The sequence below is a fragment of the Miscanthus floridulus genome, chromosome 10, assembly GCF_019320115.1.
Source record: "Miscanthus floridulus cultivar M001 chromosome 10, ASM1932011v1, whole genome shotgun sequence".
Taxonomy (NCBI): domain Eukaryota; kingdom Viridiplantae; phylum Streptophyta; class Magnoliopsida; order Poales; family Poaceae; genus Miscanthus; species Miscanthus floridulus.
The window spans coordinates 138454902-138482133 of NC_089589.1; the positions used below are offsets into that span (position 1 = coordinate 138454902).

At 42.6% G+C, this 27232-nt stretch overlaps 4 protein-coding genes and 1 pseudogene across 5 annotated transcripts; all 5 read right to left on the minus strand.

Annotated features, from left to right (window-relative positions):
- Positions 1 to 2300: 2300 nt before the first annotated feature.
- On the minus strand, positions 2301 to 6896 carry LOC136485829 (disease resistance protein RGA2-like; annotated as a pseudogene).
- A 2987-nt stretch (positions 6897 to 9883) lies between these two features.
- On the minus strand, positions 9884 to 14131 carry LOC136485830 (uncharacterized). Of its 2 annotated transcripts, none has more exons than XM_066482652.1 (3): positions 13809 to 14131; positions 12901 to 13721; positions 9884 to 11958 (listed from the first exon to the last, which is right to left on the minus strand). In XM_066482652.1, exons 2-3 carry the CDS (start codon positions 13654 to 13656, stop codon positions 11161 to 11163), a joined length of 1554 nt encoding a protein of 517 aa, XP_066338749.1. In that variant the 5' UTR covers positions 13657 to 13721; positions 13809 to 14131; the 3' UTR covers positions 9884 to 11160. The 2 variants fall into 2 exon arrangements, with proteins under 2 accessions (XP_066338749.1, XP_066338750.1); XM_066482653.1 differs by having other exon boundaries at positions 12901 to 13451; positions 13533 to 14131.
- Positions 10311 to 11129, minus strand: LOC136489787 (disease resistance protein RPM1-like). The gene has a single exon (XM_066486334.1). It carries the CDS (start codon positions 11127 to 11129, stop codon positions 10311 to 10313), a length of 819 nt encoding a protein of 272 aa, XP_066342431.1.
- Positions 14132 to 16494: 2363 nt separating the features above from the next.
- On the minus strand, positions 16495 to 22493 carry LOC136485831 (putative disease resistance protein RGA4). The gene is made up of 3 exons (XM_066482654.1): positions 21445 to 22493; positions 16914 to 19388; positions 16495 to 16818 (listed from the first exon to the last, which is right to left on the minus strand). The coding sequence occupies exons 1-2, from the start codon at positions 22183 to 22185 to the stop codon at positions 18228 to 18230; spliced, it is 1902 nt and encodes a 633-aa protein (XP_066338751.1). The 5' UTR covers positions 22186 to 22493; the 3' UTR covers positions 16495 to 16818; positions 16914 to 18227.
- LOC136489788 (putative disease resistance protein RGA4) lies at positions 16968 to 18206 on the minus strand. Its single transcript, XM_066486335.1, has one exon. It carries the CDS (start codon positions 18204 to 18206, stop codon positions 16968 to 16970), a length of 1239 nt encoding a protein of 412 aa, XP_066342432.1.
- Positions 22494 to 27232: the final 4739 nt, after the last annotated feature.

Sequence of the window (27232 nt, forward strand, 5' to 3'; positions counted from 1 at the left end):
CCACCAAACTTTGTCGTTTCACTAGGGCACCAAAATAGCCGTATGGTCACGGCTCTAGCATTCGTCTTCCTGGTCCGTTCTTCTCCAAAATCAGCGTGACTTCTAGGCGACCGCCACTTCCTCTTCCTTTTCTGGCTCGCAAGAAGTGCCCCGAGGTCATTTCATATAGTTCCAGTGTTCGTTCAGTACCTCTTTGCATAAAAAAACTAACGAAACATGTCAAAAGTGGCATAAAGGGATTTTTTTTTTTTTTGCAATGGCTGACAAGGAAATTCAGCAATTTTAATGGCACATAGAGAAGTCACAAAATTTCTAATGGCACTGAGGGAATTGGCTCGACTTTTAATCTAGTGCTTATCGTATCTTCTATTCAAAATTTGCATTTACATTTTATTAAATTGAATTTGTTATATCAAAGAATTATAAACTCTCCATTATGGAATGATAATTATATTTAGATCATGGACAACTCAAACAAGTTAGATTTTAACCATTAATTTCTTTTACTACGTATCATAATTTGCCAAAGAATCATTGTCGTTCTCATGATGCATAGGTAGTGGTAAGGGTTATGCGGTCGTCGTAAGGATGATGTCATGTCGATTCCAATTTATGGAGGTATTCCTGGCATCTCCAAGGTAGTGATGGCAATCACACCCGTGGGTGCAGGTGCAACATCGGACCCGTAGGTGTCTTCGGGTCAATGCCTGTGATGGTTTCGGGTTGGGTGTAGGTGTCATACACTACGTCAGAATAGCACTTCACTGCCGGTTCAAAATACTCCATCACTGTCGGATTTTGAACAGGCACAACCATACCGGTAGTGATGAGGGTAAGCTATCACTGTCGGTTCCTACGAATCGGCAGTGATGCCTTTGGCTATCAATGCCGACACTTCACCCAGCAGTGATAAGCTTTAAAAAAACAAAAAAAAAAGTACAGCAAGAAAGCTCGTTGCCTACCGCCACCACCGCCATGCTCGCTAGCTCCCGCCACCACCGCCATGCTCGCAGGCTCCCCCCACTGCCGGTCCATCAAGCAGTTCATACAAGAAACAACTCATACATCACAGACAAAGGAGGAGGGATTCAACACAACATAAATCAACTCATCCACAAATCGAATAGATTCATACATCTCACAGAAGGGTTGAACACATCACAAAATCAACTCATCCACAAATTGATTCATACATCACAGATCTGAGGCCGCGCCCCCATTTGCCGCCCCCAAGACAGATCTGAGGAGAAAGAGTGTGAGAGAGGAGAAAGAGCACCGGGAAGGAAAAATTGCCGGGGATGAGAAAGAGTACCATGAGCCACTTGCGAGTCCTCGTGAACTGTTCTCTAGCCGTACCGCTGCAGTGCATCTCTCGGCCGCCCCTTGCGCGCCCTGGCCCGTGCGCCGCCTGCCCCGCGCCGCTGGTCGCATCCCGCGCCCCGTTCGGCATACCCCTGCTGTGCACGCAGCCCTGCGTGTAGCAGGTGGCCGCCGCCCATGGCAGCAGACCGGCGTAGGCGAGGGGGCCAAGCCTGGCCCCGCCGTGGACCCCACACGGCCTGGCACAGCCGCTGCCCGACAACCCGGTCGATCTCCTTCTCCCTTGCGCGCAAGCATGGCAGCAGCAGCTCCTCCATGGCTACTGCACGCACGCACAGGAAGTTCATGGAGAGAGGAAGTGGATTTGGGGAAATCTGGAGGAGGTCTAAGGAGCGGAGAAATATGAGAGAGAGGAGAGAGAGCGGGGAGAGATATGAGAGAGAGGAGAGAGAGCGAGGTGGATTCGGCGGCCGCACGGACAAGTTAACCAGGATGAATAAAAATTTCGGGTCCGGAGCCTATGGATCACTGCCGGTCTATGAAATGCAACCGACAGTGATAAACATCACTGCCGGCTTTTATTACCAACCGGCAGTGATAATATATGTTACTGTCGGTTTGTTAGAAAATTCGGCAGTGATAGTTTTTTTTCTTATGAACCGGCAGTGATGCATCTATCAGTGTCGGTTTTAAAATTCCGGTAGTGATAGGGTCGGCAGTGATAGCTTATTCTGTAGTAGTGATATTTCATCCGTGGGTGACCCGCAGGGCACGAAATGCATGTTTTTCTATTTTTTGTCCCTCCAATTAGAGATGAAATAGAAGGGATGGAATATCATGGAGCGCACAATGATTTCATCTTAATTATATGCACAGTTGCAGACTGATAACTTGCATATATGTCATAGAAGGATATGGTTGAGCCTAACATGAAACTTGTTATCAAGGACAAGTACAGAAGCGAAACAGCAATGTTTAACTAGCAGAAAACAAATACAGTACTTATTTCCTTTTATTTATTCATACTAGGAGTACATGAATAGCACACGTCCAGTGCATTATGTGTCATATCGCAGTACAATAAATTGATAACAGGGGGGTAAACATTAATACGTTCTCAAACCGGACTTCATTATAACACTCGGGCATCTTTTTGGACCATCCAACGTATACTCCCACAAATAAGCATGTTGTTGACAAAGGCAGTCTGGCTTCCTTGATCGTAATGTAGGCCCACGAAATGGGAAATAGATTACTTATTACTACACGGCTCCATGAATGGCTGAAATCTGGTTACTGCTTCCATTCACCACAACTTGCGCTCCAAAATAAAGCATTCAGGATCCCATTTCAGCAGTACTTCCGGTGACGCCGGATCAGCTGATCTCAACACCAAGGGATAGCATACTTCCAAGATTTTGGATCCCTCAGATTTGGCCCTGGAAATGGAAAATGGTGTAAGAATCTCGCAGGTTAAATGCTGATTCAAATTTACATGGTGTAGATTAGCAGCATAGAGGGCAAGCAAAGTGATTTGAAAAAGGGATGGAAAACGGACGTTGAAAGGTGGTACCGTCACCTGGGATGCTTGAATGAGCATGTGATAGGTGTTTATAATCAAGGCTGTCAAGCCGCTGCTGGTGGCGTTTATAAAGTGGCTTCAGATCTATGGCAGGGCAATGACTGATCGTAAGGTTCTGAAGAGCAGAGTAAGTCCCTAGAACACCAGGTAAGGACGCAAGGCATGGGCAGCAGTAAAGTGACAATGTTTCTACTGACGGCAGGTCCCCCATGGAATTGAGCGACTGCAACTTATTGCACCCATAAATGTATAATGTCTGGAGTCCATCCAGTTGTCCTGACACGGAACAGAGCTTTCTACAATGGCTGATGCTTAAATGCTTTAGGGACGATGGCAAATTCGGAAGCGTTACCAGGTCACCACAATCATATATATCTAGATTTTCTAGGCATGGACGAGGACGACGATCCATTGGAGATCGTGATTCCTCCATCATACTGGTAGATGCAAGGTCGTGACAGTATTCCAGGGTTGTGGACGTCTCAAGTTGTTCCTCTTTTCCCCATAGGAACTCAAATCACGGGCATCGGAGAATAAAAATCATTCTGAGAGGTGGAGGAAGAATGAAGAGCTCTGTCAAGCTTTCACAATCCCATATGGTTATGCTGTTTAGCTGTGGCAGGACTTGACCCACTGTTTCTGTATGTGCACCACCTTTCACCTGTGTGGACCCTATTAATTTGTTACAGTCACAAATCTCCAACTTCTTCAAGGATACCAAGCATTCAAACACTTTTTCTGGCCAGTACATTAGCACATCGCAGTTTTGAATCACCAGATCCACAAGTTGTACAAACCATTTCCAAACCCCAAATGTTGGCTGTGATGGACTTGAAAAGAAAAGGTTGCAGCCCTGCAACCCGAGTGCTGACAGAGATGACACATGGTTCTGATCTATCTGAGGTGGTTTTGCTTCTGTGTCCTGGATAGACAGTTGTAGCTTGGACAGTGAGGACACATGCCTCGGTTTCATTATTGCTAAGGAGAGCAGCGCCTTGTCTTCATCCAACTTTAAGACCTTTAGCTTTGGTGCTTCAGGGAAACTAGTCAACTTCGGACAGTTCTTAATATCAACCTCCTCAAGTACAGGAAAGGTTAGTTCATCTTCCTTTCCTTCTGTTGCCACCCATCTCTCCAAGCTCTTCGTGTCATGTAACTGGAGTTCCTTCAGTTTTGGAAATGCTGTGGATGCCAAGCTTTGCAATTTGTATAACTTCTCCAAGTAAAGAACTTGAAGAGATTTGAAATGACAAAATTCAGGAAATTCCTCACACAACATAAAACCAAGCAGCTGAAGCTCAGTCAAGTGTTGCAACAGACTATGATTGGTTATCCATGATGGTAAACCAGTGCCCTTATAGTTAACTATCATTAGCATCTGTAGACCGACATGAGGTTTAAGGGCATCTAACACCTTATGACAATCTGGTTTTTCAGGGGCATCATCATTCCACTTGAAAGATAAGTGTGTGAGTTTCTCTTTATTTCCAAGACTGGCTTCTTTTGCAAGTGCTTCTGTTACATTTTCCAAACCACTTAACTCTAACTCTCCACCAAGGTTTAAATTTCGAAGTTCTCCAATAGTACTGCAGCCTGGCCTAGCACTGACACCAAAATATGATAGAGTCTGTAGAGAAGTGACCTGTCCAAGTCCTGGAGGCATCCACGTCAATAAATTGCATCCATTAGTAAAGAGGTGCCGGAGGCTTGACATATACTTCATACTCTTTGGAAGCTGACAAAGTTTTGGCAATGAGAAACGTTCAATGTCTGTAGATTATACATAATGCTTAAATCTTCAGGGAGTTTCTTCAGCTCCCAATTTCCTGACAGATTAAGATACCTTAGATGCTGTATCTTTCCTGGAAGGTGTATCTGCCCTGGAAGGTATACATTTGCAGGAAGGTGTAGTGCTCGCAGTGAAGTGTAGTATGATATATCCAAGTAATCATAATCTTCAAAAAACAAAGTCTGGAGCATTGGAGATTGTTTCTTCAAAAATTCATCCAATAGAGATACATCATGATGTCTATTCGACCCAAGTACCTCTGTGGCATATTCTGACAAGAAGACATGGCGAGCAGGATTTGGTAACAACTTCTTAATGCTTGGCTTATCTACTATAGTGACACATTCTTTCCCCATAACAGATAGAGCAATGTCGTGCATAAGATCATGTATCTTGCATATGGTTCGCTTACGAAGAGACAACCTTGTCCCGACGATGCGATTAATTGGAAGAGTTTGCTTGACATCTTGAAAGAATGACCTCCAAGTAAGCTCCTTGAAAATTTGTGCTGCTACAGTTTCTGGTTGGGCGTCATCTTGCACAGGTATAAAGTCATGTGATATCCACAGCTGAATCAAGAGATCTACATTGATCTCGTAATCTTTAGGAAATATAGCACAAAATGCAAAGCACTGCTTCATATGTGATGGTAGTTCATCAAAACTGAGCTTGAGTATCGGTAAAATTCCAGTCCTCTCATTAGAAATGTTACTTTTGGCCAATATATCCTTCTATTCGTTCGTACTAGTCTTAGTGCCCATCATAGAGCCAAAGGCTTTGGCAGCCAAAGGAAAACCAGCACAACGGCCAACAATACTACCAACAATGCCTTCCGGCTCATCACTATTTGGATTTTGCAAGCTGAATGCTCTACTCTGGATAATTTCCCTCAAATACTCATCAGTCAGCTTTTCAATATTATGGGCTTCAACCACACCCATGGTCATAATTTCGGCCACTTTTGAATCACGAGTTGTAGTCAGTACTGCACTGCCCTTGCCACCCTGCTTAAGGCAGGTCTTTAGTTTTCCCCACTTATCAGCATCACGATTCCATACATCATCTAACACAATGAGGTACCTCTTTCCACTTATTACACTCTGGAGATCCTTCAATGCTTTTTTCACGATTTTTCTCATTGGTCTGGCTGATGTTGCTTGCAATGGTACTGACATAAAAATCATCTGATACACAGCACCACCTCCGAAGCTCAAAATGCTTTTCGATTGCCAGCTCATTATAAATGAGTTGGACAAAGGTGGTTTTGCCCATCCCGCCTGGCCCGACATTAGGAAGAACCACGAGAACCATGTTGCTAGCGTCATCAAGTAGTTTCCTCATGATTTCCTTCCTCTCCTGGTCTCTAGATCTGCTAACAATATCCTTGTCGGAGTCATCAATTACATGATCTGTCTCTCGCCACTGCCTTGATGGTGGTGCTTGCTGCAGGTGTCTGAAACCAAATGCATTCATCTCGGTGACCAGTATTTCAATGGTCTGCACAATCCTGCGTAGCTTCTTTCCCATCCTGTAATACAATGGGGCGAGCTCGAAATAGGTGCTGCAGGGCATCCATGCCGAGCATGCTGTTTTGTCCCTTCTTCTTGGCTTCTCACCGAAGTGCCTCATACTTGAACTCATCAAAGACGTCATTGGCCTCATAGGCTGCTGCCTTGAGGTCTTTGAGCCAAGCTCCTACTCCAGGTCGGAAGGCTCCTTTCTCCTCTGCATCGTGGATGATGTCCAGGATTGCTGGCAGCTTGCGCTCCAGGACCCTGCGCTGCTCCTCCATGCCTTCCAAACCTTGTACTGGTCCAGCAGGTAGCTTGATGCCTTCTCCTTCACCATTGAGACTAGTGGCCCAATCACTAACTCGGCCATTGTTGCTCTCACAACACACAGAAACACAGCAGATGCAAATTTGCTTTGCAAGGGCAGAGGAGTGGCAGGACGATTAATCCTAGCAGTGTCCTCCTCCAGCCTACATGCAACGAGCAAGCATATTAAGGTTCTGTATGTAGTCAATCTCGTAAAAAATGAATCAAAAAAGAGAAGCTGATGGACCTACCAATATGTTTATGAATTGCTTCAAGTATTTAGTGGCTGCACCAGCTGGGTTCCAACAGTTGTGGTGGAGATGGACAGACCAACCCTTCGATTCTGCAGTGACAACTAGTACAGAAGTCGGGTACCAAAGGGGGAGATGAGTTCAGGGAAGAGAGGACTTGCCACAGCAGGATTGCAAGAGTTAGGTGAAATGATAGAGGACTTCACAAAGAGAAGCGAAGTATTTGTTTTTTGTTGGTTGCTTATGGGCTTATGCCATATAGAGATTCTAACAGGGCAAAAGTGCCCTTCATACAGCTTTATTCGAATGCTCATTCTTTGCAGTAATCCTATTCTACAGATATCTGGAAAAGAAAAGGGAAGAATTGGATTCAGCTTTAGCAAAGAAGCAAAGAATTTTCTTTTCTTCTTCCTCTTCTAGACTTTGCCGCTTTGCTCCACATGTCCTCCGTTTTGCTTGTGAGCTCTAAGGAGGACTTCTTTACTATGTACTAGTGGTCCACAATAGTTGTATTCGAAAATAGAGTGACAATTAAAGTTTGATTATCTGATCAGTAGATTCCATCTTCTTTAATGTTGCGTTTAGTTGAGTAAAATTTGGGAATTTGGCTACTGTAGCACTTTCGTTTTTATTTGGCAATTAACTAATTAGGCTCAAAACGTTCGTCTCGCGATTTCCAACCAAACTGTGCAATTAGTTTTTTTTTTCGTCTACATTTAATGCTCCATGCATGTATCGCAAGATTCGATGTGATAGCTACTGTAGCATTTTTTGGGAAAACTTTTTGGAACTAAATAAGGCCTTAATTCTCTGTTCAGCCTGACAGTGGCAGCATAAGAGGGGATGTTGCATCACACGAACAGGGGAAATAAGTTGTATAGGAAACAGCACAGTCTGGAACCCAAAGCAGTCAGTGAGTCAGGTAATCAGGTGACCCATTTATTCCAAAATCACGTTAATTAAGGAAACAAATGAACTAATTATTCTCTGTGCATAGGAGACACATACGGAGTAACTGGCACACACAACTGGTTGAGACCTTGCTAAGCAATCAAGCATCACCATCACACACACTGAAACATCACCGAAGTAGCTGGAGTAAAAATTTGAGAAATTCTCAGTCAAATTGCCAAAGTTTTGCAGAAGATAAATAAAAAGGAAAATGACGGAGCAAGATATCTGAGGAATTTTGGAGAGCGAAACATGGGAGCAGAAAATCAGACTTGGTAGCAAACCTTGTTCGGGACTGGGAGTGGTAGCGGTAGCATACTGGAAATCATTCCAACGCCGCCAGAGTCGGCGGTGCGTTGTGGACGGTAGGACCCACCGGCGAGCCTCGAGGATTCCGCCCTTCCCCCCCAACGAGGTGCATGCCATTTGGCAACGCGCTGCTCAGTGCGCCGCCGGCGCCGCAGTTCACCTGTTCAGGGGAGTGCCCACCACGGTGGCTCCCCCTCCTCCCGGACACCTGCGCGCGCCGCCGCCGTCCTGTGCGAGTGTGCTTGCGGCATGGACGGGTTCGTCGGCAGGTGCGAAACTGAGCTCGTGGGCCAACTAAGATGGGCCTAAATGCAAAGAGATCCAAATTCTTGTGGGCCCGCACATGACTGATGCGTCGCGCCGGCGCTGCTCCTGTTTGATGGAGTGGCCCATCATTCATTCCCCCACATAAACGATGTCGAAGACACGGCCGGGGCCAAGATTACGGGCCTTTTCGGGTTCAATGGCTTATGGCTGGCTGGCCTCACAGTAAACACGCTTGGCAATCGAAAATGGCCTAGCGTTTGATGGGCTTATTGCGGCCTGTAAGCTACAGAGGCTGATGACGAACACTGCATGCACCAAGGTTCACAGAGATGAGTGCAGAGTTGGACCAAAGCCGAAAGGACAGAAGCTCAAGGAGCACGGAGCAGATATGCTTAACGAAGATCGATGAATATTTTTTTTAAAAAAAACAAAGATCGATGATGCACACTACCTGCAGCAAAGCTTAGTTAAAGCATCTCAGCGATTGTTGTGCCGGCAGTATCAAAGCAGTCAGCGATTGTCAGTGAGTATCATATACACACCAGCAATTCTCTTGCTGGCACCAATACAGAGTTCCTATGCTTGGTAATCGGCATTATTCACCCAACAGTTGGGACTAGATCATGAATTATCTGTCTCGCTCATGGATTGCAGCAAACAAAACTACAAATACTAGCCGCTGCCTTTTTTCGAAGAAAGGATGGAATGGAACGAAGCAAGCAAGAAATCAAAAGCACAGACCCACAATAATCTGTTAGGCACGAGAACACACAGCACACCATGCGCGCGAACTGCCGTTTGGGTTACGATCTGAACGCCCTCCTTGGCTGCATGTTCCCTCCATTGACAGGTCAACGGATGTCTGTTTCACAGATGGATCGATTCACAAACATAAGAAGGAAGGACCAGTTATGATTTAGAAAAAGGATGGTGGCCACGAGACTTACCGTGCATCTCAGCTCAGCTATCGCACCGGGTACCAGGAAAAGTGGCTTCATGTTTCCTTAGGAAATGTCTTTCTCAAGAATGTGCTGAATCTCACCTCAATTTTTGTGTTTCTTATCTTTAAAGGTTTCACTGAGCTTGTGGCACCCGCTGATAATAATCTTCTTAAGAGACTTGGGCAGCTTCGGACGAGGCTTCATCATCTTGTTGCAGGACCAAATTTCCAATGTCTGGAGCGACACCAGGCGCTCCATCTTTTCTGGCAACCTGTCCCACTCACAACCAAAAATGCGAAGCTCACGCAGACCAATGAAGAATTCACTATCTTCAGGAATAGATGCCAGCTGGCTGCAACAAAACAGTACGAGTTTGTGCAGTTGCTTTGGTGTGTCTGCATGGTGAATACCGAGCTCTTCAAGATTGTTTGGGGGACAAAGGCCCTCAAGTACCTGTCTGGATCAATATACCCGTCGAATAGCAGTTCCAGTCCTCTGAGTCGCTTCTTGTAGCTTAGCTGGGCTTCAAGAGCTTCCTCTTTGCTTCCAACAAACCCAAGACCCTCTATTCTCAGAGTGCCTCGAAGTTTGTTCAGATGCATCAGCTGCTTCAACTCGTACCCTTGTTCCTCCTTCACTCCAAAGGTTCCCAGTGTTTGGAGTGACCTCATGCTACCAATGTTGGGGAAAGCCGCCTCGTCGAGATGACGCAAATGAATTAGATTAGCCATATCATCAGGAAAGGATGCTTCATGATAAGGAATATCTATGATCTGCATATGGTAAAGCTTGCTAAACGTGCTTGGCAAAATTACATTCAATGAGTGACCCAAAAAATGGAAAGCAAGATAACGTAGATGCTTCATACGATCAATGGATGCTGGGACTGATAAGTCTTTTGTATGACAATTTTGTTTAGCCCTTGTTTAGTTCGCGAAAAGTTGGAAAATTTGGCTACTGTAGCACTTTCGTTTTTATTTGGCAATTAGTGTTCAATCATGGACTAATTAGGCTCAAAACGTTCGTCTCGCAATTTCCAACCAAACTGTGCAATTAATTTTTTTTTCGTCTACATTTAATGCTCTATGCACGTATCGCCAGATTCGATGTGATGGGTACTGTAGCACTTTTTGGGAAAACTTTTCGCGAACTAAACAAGCGCTTAATGATCAGCAGCCGCAGTTTCCTCAGCCTCATGAACAAACGATCCAAGATCTTTTCTAGGTCATGATTTCTTTTCATCGTTTCCACGGGCTCCGCATAAGCCTCCTTAATGATCAGGGTGCGCAAATTTCCAATGTCCAGAATTTTCTCAATGACCTTTGCTACATTGTTCGTCTCAATGAAGAGATGGAGAACCCCTCGTGGCATATCTTTTGGTGAGTCATTCAAACGAATTCTAAAGAACTCACTTCCAGAAACCCTCACTGCCAACTTGTGTAGCAGGTCATGAATAGTGAATGCTTCAGTCTTAATGACAAATTTTGATATTTGTACTTGCAGAAATGAGAATTTCAATAATTGATCAAAGTAGTGCTGGCCTATATCTTCCAGATCCTCTGTTCGGTTACATCCGGTGTTTACGAACCCTTGTGCTATCCAGATGCGAACCAACTCATCCCGTTTAAATCGATATCCTTTGGGAAAAGTGCTGCAGTATGCAAAGCATCGCCTGATGTCAACACCAAGCTGCTTATAGCTCCACCACAGAGCTCCCATGGTCTTTTTGAGCACATCAAGGTTCGCTGTTGTCTCCCAGGAACGGGTACTTTCGTTCTGAAGCTGCTTTCCTACTGTTACTGCTGCAATAGGTGACCTGCGTAGCCTGTTTGCAATCTTTCTTCCAATGTTCTCATATTTTCTATATTCATCATCAGTTGCAAATGGTCCTGCATGATGCATGAGCAATGATAAGTAGACCTTTTCTTTCAAATCAGGCATTGGAAAGAGCTGCAGATGAGCACCAAGAGCTCCAGCTCCGTGCTGCACTGAGTGTGAGCATATCAAGTAGACCTTTTTGAGCTGTCACAAGGACTCTGCTTCCACTCCGTGCTGCACTGAGTGTGAGCATATCAAGTAGAATATCCAGTTCCTTCTGATTGTCATCGTTGACCCAAAGATCATCCAGTACCAAGAAGAAGCGTTTGTCTTTCAATGTTTCCTTCAATTTTGTTTTCAGACTTTTAGGACCTTCATTATTAGGTGGACGGCTCTGTGTGGTCTGCTCCATCATATCACGAAATACATCACCCACGCTGAATGTCTCCCCCACATGAATGAACATGACAGGGTTGAAATGTCCTGCATACTTCTCATGATCACAAACATATTGTGCCAGGGTACTCTTCCCAGAACCCGTAATGCCATATATGCCAATCACAGAATAAGGTTTGCTGGTGCTGGAGCTTGCTGCATAGGTATCTGGTGCCTCACGAAGCATCCTACTTATATCCGCACGGTCCTTCTCTCGACCGAACACTTTTTGTGCACTGTCTCGGGACAATTCGTCAATTTCTTTCTGCTTGCTGCTGCTTTCGTTGGCACTGTTCTTGACAGTGGAGCTGCTGCTTTCCTTGTCAGTGTCCTTGGTGGTGCCACTGCTACTATTCTTATCATTCAACAGATCTGATTTCTCGGAGGTATCGAGAATTTCTTCTATGCGCTTTATTCGATTCTTCAGACTGATTCTTTCGGTTATTGGCACTAAAGATTCTACTGCACTGGTATCCTTCTGCAAGAAGCATGGTTCAAATAATTATTATGAGGACAGCGATGCACTCTGGCGACTCATAACCCCTTAAAAGCACACTTCATTCTATAGCGTGCAAAATGAAACGTTAATACTGGCTCCTAATTGTTGTACAAAAATAGTATTAATATTGATCATATGAAAATGGAAAGAGTTAATTTAATACCACTAGTCTATCTCTATCAACAATATAGATTAGATTGTCTTAAATGACTAAACTTCACTATGGAAATACCTGAAAACTTTATATCGTATATGGAGTATCTTAGTATTATTAATTGGAGGCTCCCAATTGATCTCAGTACAATAGAAAGATCTTGCCATCGAATAGTTAGAATTCAATCAGTATTGATAATAATAGGAATTGGATTTTTTGAAATATTACCCACCACTTTCATTATAAAAAAAGATAAGATAACCACTTAACATCTAAATTACCCACATTTCTACATTACTCACTTCTCTCATTCATAAGAAAAACTAAAATATCAATCAAGCCTACGTCAAGATTACCTAGTTCTATCATTATTGTGAATAAAATAAAATATACCCCGAATTTACATCTAAATTGCCAATACCTTGCTACATAAAAAGTTTGAAATTACTATAAATTACACATGTATGTTTCTGAATTACCCACTTCTATCACTATTAATGTATTAAAAGCTAATTTTGAATAACATACATGGTGTACCAAATTTCAAATCATAATTTGGTATCTACCTACCAAATTTCAAATCGTAATTTTAGCTCACAGTAGCTTTCCTGAGGCAGTAAAAATCGATATAGACTCTTTGTTTTGGTATACTAGTTATGTTGCATAGCTAGAAATAACAAGACAAATATTTCACAAAGATCAAAAGGCAAATATTTTGGTATAATGATATTTCAGTATCTCAATCTGAAATGATAGTTAGATGGTACCTTGTCACTTTTGATTCCAAAAATTCCATATGACCAATCTCGACAAAAACGGACAGTTGCAAACCATGTGAGCATAGATCGAGCACAGTACCACAGTAATAACAAAGAAGTTGACTCCCCCTCTTTTCCTTCCTCATTATCTTCTTCTCTCTCTTGCTCTGACGTCTCTCCCACTTCTCCTTCACAACTTTCTTTTTCTATCTCTTCCTCTGATGTCTCTCCCTCTTCTTCATCTTCTATCTCTTCCTCTGATCGAGCACTGTACCCCAATATTGACAAAGAAGTTGGCGCCCCCTCTTTTCCTTCCTCATCATCTTCTTGTATCTCTTCCTCTGACGTCTCTCGCCCTTCTCCTTCCCAAGTTTCTTCTTCTGTCTCTTCCTCTGACGTCTCCTCCACTTCTCCTTCACAACTTTCTTCTTCTATCTCCTCTAACAGTGCTCCCACTTCTCCATCTTGTATCTCGTCCCCCTCTCCTTCCTCCACTTGTGTCTCTTCCACTATTTCTTCCTCATCCACCATCTTCTCTGCTGCCCTACGTGCTGGGTCCGCTGGAACAAATTCAGAGCCTCTGGACTCAAGACAAGGGGGTTGCCGGGTTGGGTTGATAGAAACAGGAAGAAGCGGCACACCTGATTTGGGTAGTATGACACTCCTGAATAGTTGTCCCAGCTGCTGGTACCAACTCTGTGCACACTGCCACCACCCTTGAATCACCAACTGCCCCCGCTGGATCATGCTTTGTGCGCTATTCATTACAGCTGCGAGGGTGACATGTATCCATCGCCCAAAGGAACTCCCCTTGCAGCGGGCAATCCAGGCTTGGGTTCGCGGGCGGTACTTCAGCGACGCGGCACAAGCGATAGAAAGCGTAGGAGAAGGAAAAGCGGGTACCGGGGCTTGCTTACCTCGCGTAGAAGCTCGGCGAGCAGTCCTGGACAACAGCGGAGCGACGGAACAGCGAGGCGACTTCAGCGGCTCGAACTGCTAGGGTTCCACGGCGACTGCAGTTCTAGCGAGGGCGGGGCTAGTGTTGGATGAGATAGGAGAGCGGCGCAGGCATGGGGCTGCTATTTAAGGGCAAGGTGGCTTGCAGCGCACGCAAGTCGGGCAGAGCGGGGGGGAAGCGGACTCGCCGTTGGTGGAGCAGAGTCTGGCTCGAAGCCGACTCCAGGTAGGAGACAACCGATGCGTGGGCTTGGAATGGCAGCGGCTCAGTCGGCGGGCCCGCGGTGGAGTGCGAGGCCCAGGTGGCCTGTGGTGGCGCGCTAGCTGCGGCCTAGCTTGCTGGGTCGGCCCAAGAGCGGGAGCTCGGGAGAGCTGGGCCTACGGGGAAGAGAGATAGATGGGCTACGGGGATGGGGAATCTGGGCCGTGGAAAAGGAAAGGCCGAGCAGGCCGAAAGAGAGGGAGAGTAAGGGAGGGAAAGAATTTTTTTATTTTTCTTTTCTAAATTTCCAAAGCAATTTTCAAATCCAAATTCAAATCAATTTGAAGTTTGATTTCAAACTACACAATACAAAAATAATATGCAGCAGCATAAAAGCATAAACATGTAGGTAAACCCTATAATTGATTTTAAGTTAACAAAAGTTATTACTTTTCTAAATTTAAATGCTCACAAAAATACATAATTAAATCATATTCCCCTATTTAAAAACAATGGAAATTTTTAGGGTGTTACACCGAGGGAATATAACGAATTTGAAATACGGGTTGTTGTCCATAATTTTTGTGATTTTCCTCTGTGCTAATGAAAAGATATGTTTATTTTAGAATTATCTTAGCATATATTTTGTTTATCATGTTCTTATAGCAATTTCTATGTGTTTGCTGCATTATAGCATGGTTTAAGGCAAAGATAACTTGCAATAAAAGATAAGTGAATCAACCTTTATACTCACAGTTCTTCCTTCCATGAAGAATGAGCTGGATCTTGTTTGCGCAAAGTTATTGGAGTTCATCACATGCCTTGATTCATCTTTGATGTGAATTCATCTCTTGACTTACCCAGATTGAATTTGAGAGTTTTCTGCTGAGATTAGTTCAACAAAATATCCAATGTCTACACTAGCAATTTTTAGTTCAATAACCAAACTAGACTCCATGTCTAATTTTGATCAAGGAAGGCGTTTCAACCTAAGCACCATGCTTAATTTAAAAGCCTATGAAAGTATGTCGAGTACTTCCAAACCAAAGCATACTATAGCAGACAAATGTAGTATGAAAGCATTATATAGATTTATTCAAATAGAGATGAAAGGGAGCATGATCATGGTGAGTAATAATTTTTTATATTTTTCAATAAAAATGCAAGTGATATGGATGTAAGCAAGAAACTAAACATGCCGTGGATTTAAAATGAGAAAACTTAAACTAAGCGAAAGTGTATGTATGGATTATTCAAACTAAACATGCAATGGAACCAGACGTGATGAGATTTAATTTAGAACCCATGACTGCTAAAGAGCACGCGCCGTCCCTAGCTTTATTTCTTTTCAGCAGAGCGACCCAACAACCAGGACATGAAACACGGATATATTGTCAGCAGTCCTAGCCCTCGATCGTAGTGATTATTGAGATATCTCTACATGATGGATACAGTATATATACCTGCTTTGAAATGGTATTTTCTCCAGATCGGAGAGTAGGATTAATAATTAATTAAATGTTTGCTTTTGTTGTGAAGGAGAAAAATTGAAGACTGCCACTACCATTATATATCACCTTGGACGTAGGACCAAGCAAAGTTACAGTTTACCTGCTGTGGTCGCCTACTCTGTTATGGTTGCTTGCTTGGCCACTCTGTTATGGTTGGATATTTAGCCTTGTGATGAGGATATCCGGGCTCATAGTAAGGAAACTATGTTTGTCTAGAAAAAAAAAATCAATGACACGTGTAAAAATGAGTAGTCTGATTCACCACCCTAAGTAGTCACTGATTTTGAATGACCCTCTCGAAATGCAATACCGGGCAAAATACCCTCCTTAACTTTTAAAACCAGGCAAAATACCCCCCTTGATCATTTCAAAGTGGTTTCTTGGGTGGTTTTGTTGATGTGGCTGTGGGACCCACCTGCCATTTGGTCTTTCTTTCTCTTATATATAAAAAGCATAACTTTTCCATATGAAGTTATATGAATATAAACTTTATGTCAAACTTGTAAAGATCAACAAAATCTACATCGTTGTTGTAGTCGATAACTTTTCTATTTAATAAATTTTAGAGGCTCAAATATTCATTTTAAGTTACCAGATTTTGAAATTCAAATTTTAAAATTTTTAAATGACCTCGGATGTTGATATAGTCTATAGAAAAGTTGTAGTTCTTACTAAGATCTATAACTTTATAGTTAACAACTTTTTTCTAAAATCATTTAGAGCCCCAAATATTGGCTAGGCAGACCTATAAGTAACCCACGCTGAATAAAGCTGTACAAGCATGCAGGCACGCACCGAGGTTCAGAAAAAAAACGTATGCAGAGTTGGACGAAGCTCAAAAACAGGGCAGAAAAGAGCAGGGCGTATCGAACCAAATCAACAAGAATATACCAGATTTATGGTCATAAGAACAAATCTCATATACAGACCAAATTGTCTCTTGCAAGAATTGACCAGAATGTATATGTTCTTTTGAATCACAATGTAGTTCACAAGCTCTACAGTCTACAATGAGCTTTACTCACTCAACAATTGGGAACACATGAGTACAGCATTATCTCTCGCGCTCATGGATCACAGTAAACAAACTATATTTGCACGCCATTAATTGTCCTCTTGCAAATAAAGGATAGACTATAGAGTGAAGGAAAGGGGGGGGGAAAGCACAAACCCACAACCAATCAGGGATGAGAACACCCACCACACCATGCGATGTGAACGCCTTTCCTGGCTGCAAGTAGACTTGTCCCCCGCTGCCTGTTCCACAGATGGATCGATTGACAAACATACTGTAAGACCCAAGGATCATACTGTGCAGATAAAGGATATCACGAAATAAAGGATAGACTTACCATGCTTCTCAGCTGAGCTGTCGCTGGTATGTTGAACAGTGGCTTCATCTTTCCTTACCAAATAAAGCGTTGCTCAGGAATGTGCTGGATCTTATCCCAATTTGGGTGTCCCTCTTCTTTGCAGGTTCTACTGAGCACGGGGCACCCTTCGATACCAATCGTCTTAAGAGCCTGGTGGGGCAGCGTCGGAAGAAGCTCTATCTTATCGCAGTTACAAATCCACAGTGAATGGAGCGACACGAGGCACTCCATATTTTCCGGCAACCGGTCCCAGTCACAATTGTGAATGCTAAGCTCACGCAGACCAATGAAGAGTTCACTATCTTCAGGAATAGCTGCCAGCTGGCTGCAACTGTAGAGTTCAAGTTTGTGCAGGTGCTTTGGGGCATCTGGATGGTGGCCACTCAACACCCAGCTAGGATACCTTGAACCGTTGTAGAACGAGATTTTGAGCTCTCGAAGATCCTTTGGGGGACAAAGGCCCTCAAGTACCTCTGCTTCCACGTCTGGACTAAAACTCTTACGCCAGAGGAACATCAGTTCCAGTTCTCTGAGTCGCTTCTTGTTGCATAGGTGGGCTTCAAGAGCTTCCTCTTTGCTTCCGACAGCCTCAAGCCCCAATATAGTTAGAGAGCCTCGAAGTTTGTTCAGATGCATCAGCTGCTTCAACTCATACCCTTGTGCCTCCTTCACTAAGAAGCTTCTCATCGTCTGGAGTGACGTCAGCCTTCCAATGTTGGGGAAAGAAAGCGGAGCTGAGATGTGCCGCAAATAGATTAGATTAGCCATATTTTCAGGACAGGATGCTCTGAAGCAAGGAATATCTATGGTCTGGGTATGGTAAAGCTTGCTAAATGTGCTTGGCAAAATCAGACCGGACAAGCCATCACGAAAATTGAAACCAAGATAACGTAGATGCTTCATATGATCAATAGATGCTGGGACTGACAACTCTGATGTATAAAAATTTAGTTCAATGACCAGCACCCACAGTTTCGTCAGCCTCATGAACAATCGCCCCAAGAATTTTTCTAAGTCATGATATGTTTTCATTTTTTTTTCTGGATACTTCTCATAAGGATCATCATTAATGATCAAGGTGCGCAAATTTCCCAGATCCAGAATTATCTCATTGATCTCTGCTACATTTTTTGTCTCAATGAAAAGATGGTGGACCCCTCGTGGGATATCTACCGGTGAGCCATTCAAACCAATTCTAAAGAACTCACTACCAGAAACCCTCTCTGCCAACTCATGTAGCAGGTCATGAATTGTGAAATCCACTGACTCCATGCCCAAAAAGGTTCTTTTTCGTCATACTTGCAGAAATGAGAATGTCTGTAATTCATCAAAGTAGCTCTGTCCTATATCTTCCAGTTCCTCTGTTCCGTTATTCCTGGTGTTTACAAACCCTTGTGCTATCCACAGGTCAACAATCTCATCCCGTCCTAATATATATGCTTTGGGGAAAATGCTGCAGTATGTAAAGCATCGCCTGATGTCAACACCAAGCTGCTGATAGCTCCACCAAAGAGCTCCCATTGTTTCATCCAACACATCAAGGTTTGATGTTCTTTCCCAGAAATCAATTCTGCTTTCGCTCTTAAGCCGTGCTGCCACTGTTATTGCTGCAATGGGTGATCTACGAAGCCTTTTTGTAATTTTTCTCCCGATGGCTGTATATCTTTCATAATCATTCCCTGTGACTTGACTGTCTTCTAGGGCATAGTGCATGAACATTGAGAGGTACTGCTCCTCCTCTAAATCAGGTATTGGGATTTGCATTTTCTCCTGAGCACCTAAAGCTGCAGCGGCATCTGTTTTTTGAGCTGTGACCAGGATTCGGCTTCCACTCTGCCCAACAAGAAGCACATCAAGTAGAATCCGACGTTCCTTCATATTGTCACTGTTGACCCAGACATCATCCAGTACTAACAAGAAGCATTTGTCTTTCAGCTCTTTTTTCAACTCTGCTTTTAGACTTTCAAGATCATTGTCTTTAGAGGGCCGGCTCTGCGTGATCTGCTCAAGCATATCACGAAATATATTACCCACGCTGAATGTCTTCCCCACAAGAACGAACATGACAGGGTCGAAATGTCCTGCCTTCTTCTCATAGTCACAAACATATTGTGCCAGGGTACTCTTCCCAGAACCTGTAATGCCATATATGCCAATCACAGAATAAGGACTAACGGTGCTGGAGCTTGGTGCGTTGGTATCTGGTCCCTCACGAAGCATCCTAATTATATCCGCACGGTCCTTGTCTCGACCGAACACTTTCTGTTCAATGACTCTGTACAATTCGTCAATCTCTTTCTGCTTGCTGCTGCTTTCCTTGGCACTGTTTTTGGAGGTGCTGCTTCTATTCTGATTCAAGAGATCTGATTTCTTCGAGGAAGTGAGAATATCTGCTATGCCCTGTATTTGTTTCCTTAGTCTGATTCTTCCAGTAATAGGCACATTGCCATCCTTCTGCAAGAAGGAAGTTTCAAACAATTATCTTAGCCACATATTCTTGCGACATATAAATACTTTCAACACGTCATTCTATACGTGCGAAATAAAAGTGTAAAAGTGGATGCAAATTAATATATAAATAAAACAAGTATTCAGATTCATCTTATTATAATGGGAATTTTTATTTAATAGCACTAGGCCAACAACCATGCATCTGCAATTGCAAGTAAGTCTTCGAGTGTATTGACTGCTTTTGACTGGAACTATATATCACGATACATTAGTTGTTCCTGTCCCATGTGTATGTATATTTTGAACAAAAGATACGCATCATTCTAGTTATCCAATAATCTTGAAATGACTCATGTAGCTACATTAGGTGTTACTCCTAACTAATTACTAGTGCATCAAGCTGTGCGCTTGTACTACACACTAGGATCATCAATCAAAGATACAAATATTAGAAGTTTGTTACTAACACAATATGCATGTATATTCTTTTCAATCTCTAACCGGTCATAAGACATAAACATTAGAAGCTTCATACAATTATCTATATGGAGGTATAAATATAATTAGCTACCAACTATGTATTGTATGTTTCTCCATTTATATATCCATATTTTTTTTCTCTCCCTCTACTTGGCACCTTCAGGTTTCTTCAATATCCATTGAGTTAAAACCTTACTTTAAATTATATGGTTCGTCTAGTTGCGACATAATGATTTTGGCTTTTAAATTTTGTTCTTATTAATTGCTACGTCAAGTGGAAACTCTTGTGTATTACTACACCATGTATTGGAAACTCTAACACACACACACAATAGGCATTGGTAATTTAGATGTATATTCGATGGGGTATTCGTTTTACTTTATTATAATGTGGCAAAGTGTAAATTTTGAAGCAATTGAAGAGATTACTTATATTATGTATCATAATGTGGCATGGTGGGTATACCTACAATGCCATATTTTGATACATAACATAGGGTTTAGGGTTTAGGTGGTATGGTTATTTTATAGTATAGTTTGTTATGGCAAAGCTAGGTAATTTGGATACGTTTATGTGTAATTTATGTTGTTTTTCAAACAAGAAGAGATATACATTATTTATTTTAGAAAACATAATAGATGCGATGACTCTTATTATCAACGACGAGTAGTGTCCACTGAATTGATGGCGGAACCTTTCTTAGTGAGAATTTCTAGGATTTATATTTTTTCCTAGATTGTACCATGCAAATTAATGTGTAACCTCCACTGGGGCCTCCATTTAGTAGTATTAAGATTGTACCCAAAGATGTGCATCAGCTCAACCACCTAATTAGTTTCTTTCCAGTGCAGATTGGTTGTCCTAATTAATGCAGTTTTAATCCAGAGTATTTTATCAGGCCTGTCTTTGTGGTATCCTTGTTATCTTTTGTTCAATTCTTTACAGATGCTTCTCCATCAACTTGTATGTATCATGGATAAATCTGGTGTATATATGCATCACTTGATGCATAATCACTTCTATAAGATCGAAACAAAAAAGGAAAAAATAAATTAAACTTCATCCAACAAATAAGTATGTTGAGTTTTATCCACTAATATAGCGAAGAATAGCAAAATTTATGACACCAAATAAGTAGACTATGAAAATATATTTCTTGATGTATCTAGTGACATTAATTTAATGTCATAAATATTTATGTTATTTTTTCTGTAAATTTAGTTTAACTTAAAATAATTTGACTTAGGACAACTCTAGAAAGTTGTTTTATTTTGGGATAAAGTGAGTGATATTCCGAGACAATTGAAGACGGAAACACCACCAACACGTGTACAAGCTACATAACCTTTTCTAAGCGTGTGTTAGGACTCGGTCAATATAATGGGTAATAACTACGCTCTGAATAATATTCCTATATACTATAGTAACATGGAAAAGGAACATAAGAGTGACGTATTTTGCAAAACATATGTGAAGAAGAGAGAGGATAAATACCAGCAAGATCATATAGTGTTTGCACTGCTGCTATAGGAAAATAGCTACAATGCTAGGAGAGCTGAGTTGAATTGATCATGTTACCTGCAGATCACTTTTGATGCCAACTTGTTCATATGACCAGTCCCGGAAACGCCGGGCTTCTGCAATCCGCTGAGCGGACCAGCTGAATACGGACCGACAGCAGCTCGTGAGGTGGCTGCACCAACCGCAGAGCCTCTGGACCCCGACGGTGGATGTTGCTTGGGAAACTGGTAGAACGCCCTCACCTGAACTCCAACCTCCGAAAAATTGCCCCAGCTTCTGTTTCATGCTATGCACCAATTGCAGTAGAGGAGCTGGGGTGATGTCTATGCAGTAGAAGGCGATGCAAGCACCAGAAGCGTGGAGAACTCGCTGCACCGAGGCCCAGCTCCCTCTGCCGAGGGCGACAATGGATGCGCCAGCAGCCTGGATGAGTCGCTGCACCCATCTCCCGTCGTCCCCACCAGTCAGTTCCTTCTCGATACGGTGGTAATCGACAAGGTCCAGGATGTCTTCCGCTTGGCACAAGGCAGACTTGAGACGTGTGTCCAGCTTGTCGAGTCCCTGCAGATGAGATCTAGACCTCTTGTCCCTCATCACCATCCTCTGCTCCTCGACGTCTCTCAGAGTCTCCCTGAGAGCTGGGACAGTGACGTCCTCCAACTTGTCGAGCTCTTTGGATGCGTCAAAAATGAGGTAGGCAGAGAGTTTGTTCAAGATCATGCTGATGATGGGTGAGAGCAGCCAACCCACTACGGTGACTGTCCAGCCCGTCGCAGCGATGCTCCAGGGAATTGCCATGGATCAGGATGCTGTGCTCTCTTTCTCTCTTGGATCTAGCTAGGACGTACAGGGGGAAAGCAAAGGCGCAAGGGAGAAGATGGATGGTGAGTCGATCGTGAATGGACAAAACCTAGCTAAAAACTACAATCAATACACGTCGGTATATCTATCTACAACGATGGCAGATTCGCAATCCCCCATGGCCATAGACGAGACCACCGGAGCGAAAGGAGGAGGGGAGGGGCCGGGTGAGGGCCGGTGGGCGCAGAGGTGGTGGGGTGGAAACACTAGTGGGATCTGATCGGAGCAAGAACTGGGGTTCAGAGAAAAAGCTCCCTACTCCTCCACTTGAAAAGGATAGGAAGGAGAGAAAAAACACTAGTGGGATCTACTAGTAATGCAAACGGAGATCATCTCTGTCCCGGGCATCGTAGCATTCGATGATGAGGTATCTCGCTCTACATACTTGCTCTCAAATTTTTCTGTGGTTAGTGGTATTATTATTAATTATTATTAAATCAACAATAATTACTAACGTTGTTTCTAATTTTAATTTGTTGTGAAGGAGAAAATTTACCGCTACCATTATTAGACTACGTACCTTGACCCACATGTAAGTGCAAGGACCAAGTAAAAAAAGTTTCTGTTGCTTTCGTCTACAGGACCTGCCTGCCGGGCAATCATCACTCATCAGCTACAGGATCGGCAGGCCCACCATCTCCTCTCCGTCCCCGGCCCCGCTTGCATGCTTTGCTTTGTCGATGGCCTGAGAGAGACGCAATAATAATGCTGGCCGGCAGATATGGTTCTAGGACAGGTCCGTCCGGGTCGTTCACATGGGCACATTCTACGTTGGTTTCAGCAGATGACCTAGTACAATGATATACGCTCTCTGCCCCTTTTTAACTATGGTTTTGACTTCCAAAAAAGTTAAACGTACTCAACTTTAACTAAATATATACAAAAAAAATATCAATATTTATGATATAAAATTAGTACAATTAGATAGACTAGTCTATCAACACATGCTCTCACACATGCTAGAATCTTATAAGATATATAAACATTAGTTATTGTTTAATGTCTCTGGATAATAAAATTACTTGTATTAAATTATACTTTTTTCCTCTTTGTTCATTTTCTAACTCAATAGGCATAACAAATACTTTGTACTGTCTATTTATTTGTGATATCATTTGTTGATCTATTTGCTTTTCATCTATATTTTATGATATCATGAATCTAAATTTTGATTTTCAATTCTTCCTTATTGATTGCTCCATAAGGACTTTTGGTCGTAGCCTGCACTCTTAAGTACTATGATGGCTTGAGCAATCACTTCAAACCTATACCTAGACCTTGATGGGAGATCTAGGATGGGTGTAGCAGAGCTAGCCTCAAGAGGATATTAAAATTTAAGCCTTATAATGACAATTTGCACCAAAGGAGTGTCATAGAACAGGAAGATATAGCCACCTGTGTGTCGAGATGTTTGAATTTTGTTGTCAAAGAGTTATTTATGCAGTAACGGTTATACTATTAATAAGGATATGCCAAATGTTCTAGTTAAAATTTACAAATTATCTAAAGTAATAGCTTATATAAGTTATATGTCATGGTTATTAATAATTTTAAATAATTTGTTAGTATCATTAATGTAGGAAATATTTTTCATGATTGTTGGATCATAATATATATTTACTCTCATGTATATTTTTAGCAAACTTATCTCTCATTTATGCACATGATTTGACTTGCATGATGACACAATATGTATCTTTATTTTATTCAAATTTTAATATATTGCCATTAATTTATAATGAAATTTTAATATATTGCCATTAATAGAAGTGGATCATGTAGAAACATATATATATATGCTTTATGGTTATTTAAATATTTATTTATAATAAATATATTGATAATTTCATGAAGAATTTATAGGATGTTTAGTTTTTTTTAATAATGTAAGAAGGTGTAATTTAGATGTAAAATTAAGGAATCACATATATTATGTATCTAAATAGCATAAGTGAGTAATTTAAATAATGACTCATGTGTTACCTTATATTGATTTACACATTCATAGAGTGGTAATTATTTAGAAAATAGCATACATCCTATTGTTGTTATTATCAATGTTCATTATAGTCTACATAATTGATAGCTGGATGATTCTAATTTTTGTGAGAGTTTCTAGAAATAATCTTTTTTCTAGTGGGCCTAGCCTCATAAGGATAGGAGGCAGAGCGATGCCCCCACAAACACGGAGCTTTCTCCCAATCTCATCGATCGCGTCTGTTTACTAATAGTGAAGGATCGTAGGATGAACCAGACGTGATGAGATTTTAATTTAGAACCCATGACTGCTAAAGAGCACGCGCCGTCCCTAGCTTTATTTCATTTCAGCAGAGCGACCCAACAACCAGGACATGAAACACGGATATATTGTCAGCAGTCCTATCCCTCGATCGTAGCGATTATTGAGATATCTCTACATGATGGTATTTTCTCCAGATCGGAGAGTAGGATTAATAATTATTTAAATGTTTGCTTTTGTTGTGAAGGAGAAAAGTTGAAGACTGCCACTGCCATTATATATCACCTTGGACGTAGGACCAAGCAAAGTTACAGTTTACCTGCTGTGGTCGTCTACTCTGTTATGGTTGGATATTTAGCCTTGTGATGAGGATATCCGGGCTCATAGTAAGGAAACTATGTTTGTCTAGAAAAAAAATCAATGACACGTGTAAAAATGAGTAGTCTGATTCACCACCCTAAGACTGTCTCCAACGGATCGGACCCAAACACGACAGGCATACCATGCTTTGGGTACCACACAGTGAAGAGGCACGGACCCAAAAAATGACTTCTTCCAACAGCCGACGCAAACGAGGAAAGCTCCCGTCGCCTCATCTTGCCGGAGCCGGACGCCGCTGGGGCCGAGCATCGCCGGAGCCGCGCCACCGAGCGCCGCCATCCGCGACCATCCGCGACCCCTTCCTCGGCCGGCGGCCCTACGGCGAGCGCGCCCCCTAGCGGCGGCCCTGGCCGAGCGCCCCCTCCCCTCTTGCCGTAGAGCACCTTGAGCGCGTCCCGCCGGCGCCGCTGCCGACGCGGCGCACGCGCTCCAGCTCCGCGAGCGGGGGCGGCTGCTGCTGCTGCTGCTGCGCGGCGCCTGAAGCGGGGACGCCCGGCGGGGTGGGCCCCCCGGCGGAGGCGGGGACTGGTGGGAGAGGGAGCGGGACGGCGAGGGAGGTGGCGACCTCGCGCTGGGGCATGGGGAGGGTGAGATCCGGGCGGCGGCGCGCGCGGCTCGGCGTGCCGGGCTGCTGCTGGGTCGGCAGGCCGCCCGAACGCATGGCGTGGACGGGGTGGCGAGCGTCCCCTCCCCTTTTGCGTCGTCTCTCCTGGACGACCCTTTTTTGCGTCCTTGCCGGCGTCGGACGCAAAATGGGTTGCTGGTATGGGTGTTCGGTTGGAGCGCGATTTTGACATGCAAAGGTACTGTGCGCCACCGATTTTGCGTTTGGGTATCGCTGTTGGAGACAGTCTAAGTAGTCACTGATTTTGAATGACCCTCTCGAAATGCAATACCGGGCAAAATACCCTCCTTAACTTTTAAAACCAGGCAAAATACCCCCTCGACCATTTCAAAGTGGTTTCTTGGGTGGTTTTCTTTATGTGGCTGTGGGACCCACCTGCCATTTGGTCTTTCTTTCTCTTATATATATAAAAAGCATAACTTTTCCATATGAAGTTATATGAATATAAACTTTATGTCAAACTTGTAAAGATCAACAAAATCTACATCGTTGTAGTTGATAACTTTTCTATTCAATAAATTTTAGAATCTCAAATATTCATTTTAAGTTATCAGATTTTGAAATTCAAATTTTAAAATTTTCAAATGACCTCGGATGTTGATATAGTCTATAGAAAAGTTGTAGTTCTTACTAAGATCTATAACTTTATAGTTAACAATTTTTTTTCTAAAATCATTTAGAGCCCCCAAATATTCGTTTTAAGTTCTATAATTTTGAAATTCATTTTTTTTTAGATTTTCCAATGACCTCTGATGTTGATATAGTCTACACCAAAGTTATAGATCTCAACATGTTTTACAACTTTGTAGTTGACAACTTATTTATTTGATGTTGTTTAGAGGCCCAAATTTTTTATTTAAAAAAATCAAAGAAATTGAATTTAAAATATAAGAATTTTAAACCAACATTTGGGCCTCTAAACAACCCCAAAAAATATTATCTATTACAAAGTCGTAGAACATGTTGAAAGATACAAACTTTGGTGTAGACTTCGTCAAGAACAGAGGTCGTTTGAAAATTCCAAAAAGTTTTGAATTTCAAATTAGAGAGCTTAAAACAAATATTTGGGGCTAAACGATTTCAGATAAACAAGTTATCAACTACAAAGTTGTAGATCTTAATGAGATTTTCGCTCTCCTACTTTCCTGTCTCACGGTAGCAAAAAGCCGATTTTCGCTCTCCTACTTTCCTGTCTCACTGTAGCAAAAACACTGTAGCGCGCGGGGAAAAGCCAGGAAAACTGGCTTCTCCGGCTTCGATGAACAGCGCCGACGTCAGTGAGAGGGGAGGGGAGGAGAGAGAAAAACCGGCTTTTGCTACAGTGCTGCTGCAGTGTTTTTGTCAGATAAGCCGGAGCCGCTGCGAGCCGTGCCAAACGGGCCCTAAATAGAAAAGTTATCAACTAAAAAGTTGTAGATCATGTCGAGCTCTACAACTTTGATAGAAAGTTTGTATTCATACGACTTTATATGAACAAATATTTGGGGCTAAACCATTTCAGATAAATAAGTTGTCAACTACAAAGTTGTAGATCTTAAAGAGAACTACAACTTTGCTATAGACTATATCAATAGCCGAGTTCATTTGTTGGTTTCAGCCAGTCAATAGTATTTTTCTTTGACAATAAACCAGCATCAGCCAGGCTTATCAGTCCAGAAACCAACCGACGAACAGGCTTATTATATTTTTTAGCCACCTGAAATATAGCGTCTCTTATTTTTTATTAATCTATTATAATG